The 13783-nt window shown below is 41.1% G+C and overlaps 1 protein-coding gene across 3 annotated transcripts in view; it reads right to left on the reverse strand.

Annotated features, from left to right (window-relative positions):
* LOC110162624 (gamma-enolase) overlaps positions 1-13783 on the reverse strand; it is a 59879-nt gene that overhangs the window by 3732 nt on the left and 42364 nt on the right. For all 3 annotated transcript variants that reach the window (XM_055156936.1, XM_055156935.1, XM_055156937.1), the window contains 7 exons: positions 11451-11584; positions 10994-11085; positions 7665-7795; positions 7082-7279; positions 5529-5730; positions 3762-3870; positions 3458-3516 (listed from right to left, as the gene is read on the reverse strand). In XM_055156936.1, the coding sequence (XP_055012911.1) occupies positions 3458-3516; positions 3762-3870; positions 5529-5730; positions 7082-7279; positions 7665-7795; positions 10994-11085; positions 11451-11584 (925 nt within the window). The remainder of the gene's footprint in view (positions 1-3457; positions 3517-3761; positions 3871-5528; positions 5731-7081; positions 7280-7664; positions 7796-10993; positions 11086-11450; positions 11585-13783) is intronic.

Here is a 13783-nt window from a genome sequence, read left to right on the forward strand (position 1 = left end):
GTCTAAACCAGGACTAAACCAGGTCTAAACCAGGTCTAAACCAGGTCAAAAACCAGGTCTAAAACCAGGTCTAAACCAGGTCTAAAACCAGGTCTAAACCAGGTCTAAACCAGGTCTAAAACCAGGTCTAAACCAGGTCTAAACCAGGTCTAAAACCAGGTCTAAACCAGGTCTAAAACCAGGTCTAAACCAGGTCTAAACCAGATCTAAACCAAGTCTAAATCAGGACTAAACCAAGACTAAATCAGGACTAAACCAAGACTAAAACCAGGTCTAAACTAGGTCTAAACCAGGACTAAACCAGGTCTAAAACCAGGTCTAAACCAGGTCTAACACCAGGTCTAAACCAGATCTAAACCAGGTCTAAACCAGGACTAAACCAAGACTAAACCAGGACTAAACCAAGATTAAATCAGGACTAAACTATGTCTCAAACAGGATTTAACAGGACTAAATCATGCTGTGTCTCCTCTTCTATCAATAACATTTTTAATTTGGTTAAGTAAAGACTCGTCTTTTGATTTTCTTTTAGCAGACAAAACTTCTTATGTTACGATATCCTCGTCTTTGCTTCTCTACAGTAAATCAAGTAATCAAAGTATTCAGATTACGTTACTCACCTTAAGTAATTTAATGGATTCTGTTACAAACTACATTTTGGGATCTGTAATCTGTAGAGGAATACATTTTAAAAGTAACCTCGGTAACACTTTATAATAACTACACCTTATTTAGCCTTAATAAAGCATGAACAAAGACTTAATTAATAATCATTCACGCTTAGTAACTACTTAATTAGTACTAAAATTAGCACTTAACTTGCACTTAATTCGCCTGTGCTGTAAATAGTTACTCAATACTTCTTAATTACTCATGAACTAACCATTTACATGTTTACAAATGCATATTTAAGTACACATTTGAGCATTTATTAATGATTAATAAGGGACTCCCTTCAGACCCTTTTGGCATGGATACTACCTGGACAACTGAGGGATTCTACACACGTCTACTGTCAAACAAATCAGGCAAAGTACAGAAATGAACCTCTGTAGCGTTAAACTTGTTATTGAATGTATGATAGACAAATTTAATCCCATAGTGTGGAACATTCCAGGCAAAGCACTAACATCTCCATAGCGATAAGACCCACAACACACCACGACACCAGAAAAGTTCCATAGTTCACCTTTAAATGACTGTGCCTTTTGGACCGGGACCAGCCTTTACTAGGAACGCTCTGATTAGGTCCAGTTAAAGTCTTATCGGATTACCACACGGATTACACTCTGACTCTCCCCCTCTGTGGCCCCTCCCCCTATTGCTGGCCCCTCCCACTCGCTCTAGCCCCGTCCTCCCCCCCCCTCTAATCTTCCCTTTACAAAGAGTGACCACAAGATTAACAAACTCAGCCATTTAGTTCAATAACACGTCTGTCTCTCACATCAGATACAGCTGAAGATTTATTCAACGCTGCACAAACACTACGTAACTTTTATGCTCATCTCTTTGTTTCCATGGCGATGTTACTGTTGTGACTCGAGTGTTTAACAGTATGCAAACTAAAATACCCAGCATTTAATTCATTAACCCACGGAAACACATATTATTAATGTGAGGAGGCTTGCATCTCCATAGATACGATCTTTCATTTGGTCTGGAGGTCTGTCTCCATGTACATAAATATGCTTAATGCCACACTGTGAAACATTCCAGGTAAAGAAACTAAAACAAAGAACTAAAACAGGGATTAAACCAGGGACTAAACCAGGATCTAAACGAGGTTTAAACCTGGACTAATTTAGGGCCAAAACCAGGACGAACCCAGGGTTTAAACCAGAACTAAACCAGGATCTCTACCAGGACTAAATCAGGTCTAAAACCAAGACTAAACCAGAATCTATACCAGGATTAAACAAGGTCTAAACTAGGATCTAAAACCAAGATTAAACCAGGATCTGTACCAGGACTAAACCAGGTCTAACCCAGGGTTTAAACCAGAACAAAACCAGGATCTACACCAGGACTAAACCAAAATTAAACCAGGACTAAACCAGGACTAACCCAGGTCAAAACCAAGACAAAACCAAGATCTGTTCCAGGACTAAACCAGAACTAAACCAGGATCTGTACCAGGACTAACCCAGGGTCAAAGCCAAGAATAAACTGAATCTATACCAGGACTAAACCAGGTCTAAACCAGGATCTAAAACCAAGACTAAACCAGGACCCATACCAGGACTAAGCCAGGTTCAAACCAGGATCTAAAACCAAGACTAAACCAGGACCTGTACCAGGACTAAACCAGGTCTAACCCAGGGTTTAAACCAGAACAAAACCAGAATTAAACCAGAACTAAACCAGGACTAACCCAGGGTCAAAACCAAGACTAAACCAAGATCTGTTCCAGGACTAAACCAGAACTAAACCAGGATCTATACCAGGACTAAACCAGGTCTAAACCAGGTCTAACCTAGGATCTAAAACCAAGACTAAACCAGGACCTGTACCAGGACTAAACCAGGTCTAACCCAGGGTTTAAACCAGAACAAAACCAGAATTAAACCAGAACTAAACCAGGACTAACCCAGGGTCAAAACCAAGACTAAACCAGGATCTATACCAGGACTAAACCAGATCTAAACTAGAACTCAACCAGGATCTATGCCAGGACCAAACCAGGACTAACCCAGGGTCTAAACACAGTCTAACCCACAATTAAACCAGGCCTAAACTAACTAAACAACGACTAACCCAGGATCGAAACCAGGACTACACCAGGGCCTAAACCTGGACTAAACCAGGACTGTCTTTCAAATCTCATTAGCAGCAGGTCTGACAACAGTGAGGCCTGGATAATGAGGTTAAAACTAAGACTCTTTGTGATTGGTCGATGCTAATGCACTACCTCTTCGTGACTGGTCGATTTTAATCCACTTAGGTCATTAAGTGCCGACCAATCAGCCAAGAAACCTTAAGCACTGCACTGTGTAGTAAGTGAGGAGTAAGGAGCGACAATGTTTATGTTCACTGTATTTAAAAAGCTCATATCACACTGTTTCCTGATCTATTTTCTTAAGTTTCCTCATCACAAACAGACCTGGAGTTGTGTTTTGTTTCATCCACACATGTTTAACACACAAACCCTGCACATTTAGGCAGTTCTTCTCTCAAACAAAAATCACTCTGTTCATTTGGATCATTTCAGCCAAAGAATTGCCAAACTTAACTTAACTTAAAAACTACAGCTTCACGGCGTCACAAGATGGAACAGAACATTTCGAGCTTTTGGAGGGGGACAAAAAAGCCTCAGAGATGTAGACAGACTAATAATAAAGACTGATGAAACAGATTATTACATTATAACGTGACAAAAAGCTCACAAAAGTCAATTCTGCATAATATAAGAGCTTTAAATATTACAAAGAAAAAGTCTGAGGTCAAATCAAAGTCTGACCTCATGAGCTGGTTGTACTTGGCCAGACGCTCAGACCTGCAGGGGGCGCCAGTTTTGATCTGAAACAAGAGCAGCAAAAATGTTAATATAATATGACAGAAAATGAGGAGGAAGAGTCCCACCTACTGATGTCACAAGGTGGAAAATCAGGTTTAGAGCTCCGGAGAGGAAGACTGTTAATACCTGTCCAGGAAGTTTCTTTTTTTTTGAAGGCACACCAAAGCCCAGTGCTCATAGAAAATATTGACATGTGCAGTATTAGTATAAGTACAGTATTTAAAAGTATAAGTACATGTTACCATACCTGTCCAGTACAGAGTCCCACCACCAGGTCGGCGATGAAGGTGTCCTCCGTCTCTCCAGAGCGATGACTGACCATTACACCCCAACCGTTCGCCTGGGCCAGTTTACACCTGCACACACATATACAGATTTAAATTGTATTGTATTGTATTGTATTGTATTGTAGTACTTTATTATCATCCTTTATTATACTTTATTATCAGTGGGCAGCACATGTCGCGCCCGGGGACCATCTCTTTAATCTTGTTTCTGGCCTTGGTCAGGACGTTATCTGGAGGATTTTACCAGTGGTGTATGTTTTTGGACCGGAGCACCCAGAGGAAACCCATCCAGGCACGGGGAGAACATGCAGACTCCACACAGAAAGGCCCGGGCGACCCAGGAATCAAACCCACAACCTTTTGCTGAGAAGCATGACTGTGCTGCCAAAATATGATGCAAATATAATACAATACAAATACGCTTGTGTTTAAGAGTGTATACACCTGTACACACATATACACTATATAGATTTAAATATGTTTGTGTTTAAGAGTGTATGAGAACAAAACTGTAATAATAATAATAATAATAATAATAATAAAGCATTAATCTTATACGGCACTTTTATAGATGCTCAATTTCACTTTGTGGTTGTAACTGGTGAAATAGTGTTGTAGCTACAGCTGCAGTGTCTTGCATAAGGACACAATGACAGTTTTTAGATTTTTAGATCAGAATTCCACATCTACATAAACATAAAGAAGCTTTGTTATGGAGAAACCAGGATTATTTAAAACAATATTCATGTTGCGGTCACCTGGACTCTGTTTTTTATATTTATGTAGGTTCAAAACTGAACCTGCAGAGGAAGGACAGACTCAAAAATAACTCATGTTTACATTAATGTTTATGTGGTGGTTTACATAGGGGGGTGCGCTACACTATTATGCACTTTTAAAATACTACGCTGTCTGTATGATGCTCTAACGTAATTCCGTTGTTATTTTTATATGACGATGACAATAAAGGAATTGAACTTGAACTTGATCTTGAACCCAGTCGATCTCTGTTGTCCCTGCATCCCTCTGCTCCCGCCTCTTTTTGATTGACAGCTTCCTCGCTCACTGTCACCTGAGACTGATGACCTGTTCCTTCATCATTCCGCTTCCTGTCGGCCATTTTTCTTCCTGAGGGTACAAGGTCAGCTGAAGCGTGAGTGAGCGATGTGTTTCTGAGGGATTCTGTCATGTGAGATGGAGGACGGCGCAGAGACAAGACCAGGGGACATGACACCATGAGACAGAATGTGTGTCTCTCTCAGATGGAGCAGTGGCAGAATTCTGTCTCATTCTCTGTGTTTTTGATAAGAAAAGTCAAATCCACAAATGTTTGCTGATCTCATTTCCATTATAGGTCCATTCTCCCATTGGATATTAAGTACAGGTTTAAAAATAATTCATTCTTACAATACTACTTCAGTGAATAACAAGTACAGTAGTTCTTTACTAAAAATTACATTCAGGAGTCAGTTGTAGTTGTCTGTATCTTTATAAATTATTTGCAAACAACAATATGTACTTGATTTTGTTTGGTTTTGTTTTAGTCCAGGTTCAGGTACTGGTATAGTCCTGGTCTACTCCTTGTCTACTATGAGTCCTTGTCTAGTCCTGGTTCAGTCCTTGTTCAATCCTGGTTCAGTCCTCGTCTAGTCCTGGTTCAGTCCTTGTTCAGTCTTGGTTCAGTCTTTGTCTAGTCCTGGTTTAGTTAGTTGTTTGGTGATACTCACGCTTGTATGGCTTCAGTAACAGTCCCGATCTGGTTGACTTTGAGCAGTAAACAGTTACAGGCTCTCTCCTCCGCAGCCTTCTCGATCCTTTTGGGGTTGGTCACCGTCAGATCGTCTCCCACCACCTGGATCCCGACCCGGGCCGTGAGTCTGGACCAAGCCTCCCAGTCGTCCTGGTCGAACGGGTCCTCAATGGAAACCACTGCAGCAGAACAAACTCTGATGAGCGCTCTGGATGTGGTAGTGGTCGAAGGAAAAGCTAGACTAAGCTAGAGTGTATTGGTTTTAAAGATGTGCTAAGTAACATTTCTTTGCTTTGCTTTGAAACGTGAAAAGCAGAACTAGTTTTAAAAGGTTTGCAGTGGTCCAAAATGATTCCTCACTTACCTTATGCATTCTGAGCATCCTAATGATTCACCATGATGAGTTTATCTTTAACTTTAACTTTTCACAACTCTCAGAAACCAGAGAAGAATGTGATGGCAAGTGCCATGACGAGGGGAGCTCCAGTAGCTCCACATTTGGTTTGGTTTTGATTATCGATCCCCCCAAACCCTAAACTTTACTAATTTGACCATGTAGCTATGATAGATTATTAACTTGTACCCATAAAAAATGACTGTAGCGGCTTATTGACCAACCTTACAGCCGCTCGAGAAGATCAGAGTGGGTCCTGGGGTCGTAGTCTGTGACGCACATGGAGGCTATTGTAAACTAATACGCTGGGATCCAGAATGCATTTTGTATATTTATTACCAGACATATAGCTATCCCAGCGCAGCAAAGAAGATGGATAGAACCAGTTGGAAAATAAAGAGTGAGTATAGAGAAAGAGTGGAGGTCAACAAAAATTACGGCTACCCAGCACTGACCTGCAAAACTAACAGGTAAGTGCACACATTTAAACCCTTCCACAGGCACGCCTGCCCACATGAGCCCCGCCCCCTCTGCACCAGAGCAATACACCCACACCCTCAACCACATCGTGCACCAGTCCTGTCTCCTATAATGGCACTGGATGTGACTATTCTCATGACAATGGAGAAGCAAATATGGAAGCATACATGGCAGAAAACCTTCCACAAGAAATATTTCAAAGGAATGGACCTTTTCCTCATTGACAGCACAACAGAGTGGAGTTAAAGTTAGGTTTAGAAGAGACTTTCCTGTTGTGTTCACCTGAATCCTCTGGGACACTGCTGTGATGCTGCAGGACACAGAGGAGGGACACTTTTGTCCAGAGGACTGTTCCTCACCTCAAACTGTCCTGACACAGATCTGCTGACCCTCCCTGACCAGTCCTCCTGTGAAACTGTACTGAGACATGCAGAGGAAATGTTTCTGCAGCAAAATTTGAACCCTCTCTCTCTCTCTAGTGGAGCTCCACTTTTCAGCCATGGTGTCAAATCTCCACTCTGTACAGAGGCAATGTTGCAAAGCTTTAGATGCAAACAGTATACAGTGGACATATTTTGACCTCAGGAGATCCATATACAAAAAATATCTGTACTGGAGGTTAAGTGTGTCACGTACCCAGGTAGCTGAGTTTGTACCTGGGTAGTTGTTGACAAAGTCCTGGTAGATGTCGGCTAGCTCCTCTGCTGAGATGTGGCGAGACGAATCTGGCGGAGATTTAAAGTCCAGGTCGTACTTCCCCTCTCTGTAAAACTCAGAGGCAGCGACGTCCATCCCCACCACCACCTTATCTGTGAAACCCGCCTTCTCTATGGCTGTCTGCAGGAGCTCCAGAGCTGCACCACACAAGAGCCCAGGGTTAAAACAGGACACATTACGCTTCAGGGATACAGTCTGTTTTATATGAAGCATTTGATCTCATTATTTGTATAACTTTGTGCCAGTTTTTTTGTTTCATGTGGATAGGCCCAGTAATTACAGAGACATGAACCGTAAACCAGGTCACACATCTACAATCTGACAGCTACAAAGCAATTCTGATCTGTCCTTCAGCTCACTGAAAAACTGTAGTTATATAATTCTTCTGTAATGTCAAATGAATACAGCCTATTAGCTTTTCTGTATGTTGTAGATTGACAGACACAGGGAGAACATGCAAACTCCATACAGAGAGTCTGTACTCGGTCTAGGGGTCAGATTAGGACCTCCTCTGCTCCTCACCTTCACTGTTCTCCAGGATGTTTGGGGCGAATCCTCCCTCGTCGCCCACGTTGGTGGCGTCCTGTCCGTACTTCTGCTGGATCACTCCCTTCAGAGTGTGATACAGCTCCGCACCTATCCTCAGGGCCTCCCTAACAGGGACAGTGACAGTCAGGGACAACAGGGACAGACAGGGACAGACAGGGACAGACAGAGACCACAGGGACAGACATGGACAGACAGGACAGACAGGGACAGGGACAGACAGGGACAGACAGGGACAGACAGGGAGAGAGGGGACAGGTGGGACAGGGACAGACAGGGACAGGGACAGACAGGGGCCACAGGGACCACAGGGACAGGGACAGACAGACAGGGACAGGGACAGACAGACAGGGACAGACAGAGGGCAGGTGACAGACAGGGACAGACAGGGACAGGGACAGACAGGGAGAGAGAGGGCAGGTGCAACCACAGGGACAGGAGACAGGGACAGACATTATTGTTGCTGAGTTTCAGATGACATAACATCATTCTGCACAGTAAAATTTCAAGTGTTAATTTAACACTTAAAGAGTGAAATTGTACTCTATTCTACTGACTCCATTGTACTTTACCATGAAATCAACACTAATTTAAGCTGCCCCATCTGGATAAAATGTTTTTGACTAAATCTATATAAAATTACTCTGATAAGTGTCATTATTAGTACAGTAACAGAGTAAATCGTGAACGCAATTTTCAGTACTTTTGACTAAGGATGGGCATTCGATGAAATTTTCTTAATCGATCGTCGGAAGAATTAATGATCGATTATCAATTAATCATTAATGTTTTTATATTAAAATGATCATCATTATTATTACTATCTGCACTACTAATCTGCATAAATAAATTCAACTTTTCCACATATAAACCGTAACCACTCTAGAGCCACATCAGCCTGTTTGACATTATAATGTGTTTAATTCAGTTTTGCGCAACTCTGACAGAAACGAAACTTAAAACAGCATTGCTAATTTGCATAAACTAAGCGAAGATAAAACTACAGCTCTTGTGTCGCTGATGTGGTTCAATTTCTGTTGGATTAAAAGACATGACTCAGGTGAATACAGGTTAGTGTGACCATATGTGCGTTTGTCAAAACCAGGACAGCGTACGGGGGGAGGGAGGTGGGGACTCGTCATCCACACTGAGCGACTCTCACCTGGCAAAGCTTTTTCCCACTGGACACAGAAACATATGTTCCTGCTTTATACACTGTGCACATGGACTCACACTTGTCCCGAACGCAACGAAAAGCGCGGAATTTCTTGTACAAATCATCGTTAAATACACATTTGTGCTTCGGTACGTTGCAGACTGACCCACTGTTTCTGTCTGCTCGCTCCTTCTGATGCAGACACATGTACGGACCCCTGTTTGGTCACGCTACACACAGCAACTTACATTCTGTTTGTTGATTAAAATTAACGTAATCGATGAAATTCTTAATGATCAATTATCGATTAATCGATTAATCATGCCCATCCCTACTTTCGACTTCTAGTGTCAAATTCTGACAACACTGCTCAGAGTGTTGTCACTAAAAGTGTAAAATTCACACCAAATATTTAAACTCTGAAGGTAGAGTAAAAGTCAGTTTTCTGTGGCAAAAAGTCAGTGTAAATGTGTGTGTAAATGTGTGTGTGTAAATGTGTGTTGTATTCTTCAGCAGCTTCATAAATCTGCCCCATCACCAAATCTTCAACCAACAAGCTCCACAAAAACATATACATATACAGATAAACATTCTAACATGAAGAATTTATCCACAACTATCAAGGGAAAAAAGACAAAAACTTAAAGGAAACAAGGACCACACATTAGTGACACACTAAGCAAAACTAATATTATGGTCATAAATAAGTAATAAGTAATTCATTAATAAGTAACTTGTTCACTCAGACTGATTGTAGAATTAAAATTAAAAATACATTTAATAATGTCGATATAGTTCAGATATTTACAGATATAACATTCAAACTGCACAAATCTATGGCTGCGTTCAGACTGCAGCCTGAAGTGACCTAAATCCGATTTTTTGGCTTCTATGTGACCTGTATCCGATCTTTTAATGACAGTCTGAACGGCACAGATCCGAATTTTTCAAATGCGACCCAGGCCACTTGGATATGTGGTCCTGAATCCGATACATATCCGATCTTTTGACATGCGACTTCAGTCTGAACGGCTAAAGCACATCCATCCGACCTACACGTCATTAACAAGCGATAAACGTCACTATTCTGCGCTGAAGCAGGCGGAAACCAGAACTGTAAAATCGCCAGGGGCTCAATGCTCGCGACCATATTTGGACAACTTCCGTAAACACAGAGCACGCTCGCTGTGGTTGACGCATGGGGTTGACGTCATCGTGTCTCCAGTGCGCATGCGGGACACTTTCGGGCCGTTTACCGTTCACACTGAAGTCACAGACAAGTCGCATTTAATTGGCAATGTGAACGACCTCGCAAAAACATCGGATTTCACAAAAAAATCGGAATTGAGCATTAAGCCCTGCAGTCTGAACGTAGCCTATGTATCTATATTAATATCGACATCATGAAACTGATTTTTAATTGCAATTGTAGAATGAGTCTGAGTGAACAAGTTCCTTCTGTTTTATTCATGACCATAAAAACATAACATTTTTCTCAGTAGTTCATTAATGCATCGTCGTCGTTGTTCTTCTCTTGATAGTTGTGGATTAATTGTTCATGTTAGAATGTTTATCCTTTGTGGAGTTGTTGGTTGAAGATTTGGTGATGCAGCAGATTTATGAAGCTGCTGGAGAATACGACACACATTTACACACACCTGTTTTGCCACAGAAAACCATTAACCAGAAGTTCCACAAACCTACAGTTGGACACTTCCAGCCGTTGTGAAAAAGTTCTATTCCTGAGTGTATATGGTCCTTATTTGTAAAGAGTGACTTCTAATCTACCATCAGAGTTTAAATATTTGGTGTGAATTTTACTCTTTTAGTGTGAGGTGAGGACTCAGCAGTTTTGTCAGAATTTGACACTAGCAGTTTATTTACTCTACACTGAGTCAAAAGTACTAAAAGTTGCATTCACAATTTACTCTGTTACAATCTGTACAATCTGTCACAATGACACTTATCAGAGTGATTTTATGTAGATATAGTCAAAAATATTTTATCCAGATGGGGCAGCTCAAATTAGTGTTGAAGTACAATGGAGTCAGTAAAAGTGTGTCTGAGCCAATCTGAACTAGCACATCATCACATTCTAGAATCTTAAAGTTTTCAAATTATAATATTATTTTGGTAAAGTGTGGTTTACTTGAAGGACTCGGCTCCGACCGGCAGAACCATGAACTCCTGCATGGCCAGTTTGTTCCCCGCATGAGAACCGCCGTTTATCACGTTAAACGCCTGAAAGAGAGACACAAGAACTGAACCAGGACTGAACCAGAACTGAACCAGGACTAAAACAGGACTAAACCAGGACTGAACCAGGACTGAACCAAGAATAAACAAGAATTGAACCAAGACTAAACCAGGACTGAACCAGAATTAAACCGGACTAAACCAGAATTAAACCAGGACTGAATCAGGTCTGAAATAGGAGTGAACCAGGATTAAAGCAGGACTAAACCAGAACTTAACCAGGACTCAAGGGCACAGGCTGACTCAGGACTAAACCAGGTCTAAACCAGGACTAAACATAGAAACCAAGGCTACACCAGGACTAGAACATTACTGAATTAGGTCTAACTCAGATCTAAACCAGGACTCACAGGGACGGGCAGGACCAGCTCGGTGTTCCCAGCCAGGTCTGCGATGTGTCTGTACAGAGGCACCTCCTTCTCTGCGGCTCCGGCTTTGCACACGGCCAGAGACACGCCCAGGATCGCGTTGGCCCCGAACTGAGCTGCAACAGAAACCAAAAAAAAAAACAAAAAAACATTATAATCACAAATCATTTAAAGATCCTGACTCTCGTGAGATTTAAACCATGTTATAATGTTTCTACCTCCTCAAAAACAGACCTGGACTTGTGTTTTGTTTCATTCACACATGTTTGAAGTGTTGTTTTTAAGTTGGCAGCTCCTTTTACCTTTTGTTCGTAAAGATTTGCAATTCCAGCTCGGAAATTTTAAAGGTCTGAGTTTAAAGATACACTGTGTTTTCAGTTTGAGAAAAGAACTCGACATAAATGTCTCTGATCTGGCCAAGATTTTAAAATTTCTAGCAGGTTATTCATCTTGTTTTCAAATTTATTATCTACTTACTCATTCTGAGATGCTTCATTTTCGTCTAGAGGTTGTTTATTTTAAGAGAATTTATCAAGTAAAATGATCTTGCTGCATGGACACATCATTTCACCACTTTTAAATCATTTTCTATTAGATTTGAGTGTTTATATTAGGGATGTAATTATATTCAAATCTCTCGATATGGCCAGTGTTGGGAATGTTACTTTTAAAATGTATTCCCCTACAGATTACAGATTACATACCCCAAAATGTAGTTTGTAACAGAATCCATTAAATTACTTAAAGTGAGTAACGTAATCTGAATACTTTGGATTACTTGATTTGCTGTAGAGAAGCAAAGACCAGGATCTTCACATGAGACATTTTGTCTGCTAAAAGACAGCGGCATGGTTTAGACCTGGTTTAGACCTGGTTTAGACCTGGTTTAGACCTGGTTTGGACCTGGTTTGGACCTGGTTTGGACCTGGTTTAGTGTCCGGCAATGAGTGGAATTACCAGGAAAAATGTGAAAACAGGAAAATACAGCTGTGTAATCCATTTATTTTAACAGTAACTGTAATCCAATTAGCAGTTATGGAAACAGTAACTGTAACTGAATACAATTACTCATAATTTGTTCTCTGATTACGATACTCTGGTACATGTAATCTGTTACTCCCCAACAGTGGATACGGCATTTTCACGATATACATCCCACGGTACGATATTTATTGCGATATTTTGTTAACGTAACAAAATTGTTAAAATGTCTTGACAAGATTTTTGTTCTGTCATAAACCAAAGAATTAAGACTTTAACATGCTAAAATGATGATACTTATTACCGTATTTTTAAGACTATAAGTCACACTTTTTTTCATGGTTTGGGTGTTTCTTGTGATTTATACTCTGGTGCGACTTATATATTAAAATGTTCAGACTGACAGTGACAGAGGCTCTAGGTTTGTGTGTCAGTTTTCTGCACATGACTCCTGCAGAACTAGCCACTGTCCTGTCACAAATAGTGAAATATTCAGCCGAAAACGGTAATCGAGCAGCAGAAAGAAAGTTTGGAGTGAGCGAGAAACTTGTGAGGAACTGGCGGTAAACTTGGATGGAGAACACAACTTCACGTTAACCAAGAGGATGCACCATGAAACTTTCCTGAAGTCACTGGACGGATGGACAAAGCCTGGACTTCAGTGACAAACGAAACCATCCTGTCAGGATTCAGAAAGACCCGAATAATTCAAACTGGAACTGATGCTGAGTCTGACGACAGCGACACAGAAGAGGAATGTGGAGCCATCAAAGCAAAACCCCGATCCCTCACTCAGCCTTAGTTACGAATTTAAAAAGTCAACGCCAAAGCGAGAGGCACCAACTGTTCACCAAGAAACACCTTCCACTGCAAAGAGACCAAGACGTGATGTTGCTGTAAAACCACAAGAACAAGAAAGTGCAGCTCAGCCTGTTTGTCTTCTGCACCTCTCACTTAACAAACAGGATCCCGCTTTGTTGTCGCTCCACATACAAAATGTTCGCTGCAAACTCGGGATGATTTAGCCAGTCAAAGGTTTCCTTTTTGGTTCTTCCTGTGGATCAATCCTGCGCATCGCCTTCACCTTTCACTATTTTTCAATTCCGATGGGAAGAGAAACAGTTTGAACAGAGGTTTGCAGTCACACACATCTGATTCCCTTTTGCATTTATGGAGTTCGCAAACAAATTTCTCGAGCCGTTTTCTGCTGTTAGGATCCAACAACCACACAATTAACAATGTCCGAATCCCAAAACTAAAATATGACAATATCAGACCCAGAAACAAAAGTGATATGGTTCAAAAGACTTGAAAAGATCAACTTTGTCAATAGA

The sequence above is a fragment of the Boleophthalmus pectinirostris genome, unplaced genomic scaffold (assembly GCF_026225935.1).
Source record: "Boleophthalmus pectinirostris isolate CB_2022bp ecotype Guang Dong unplaced genomic scaffold, ASM2622593v1 HiC_scaffold_21, whole genome shotgun sequence".
NCBI classification, from domain to species: domain Eukaryota; kingdom Metazoa; phylum Chordata; class Actinopteri; order Gobiiformes; family Gobiidae; genus Boleophthalmus; species Boleophthalmus pectinirostris.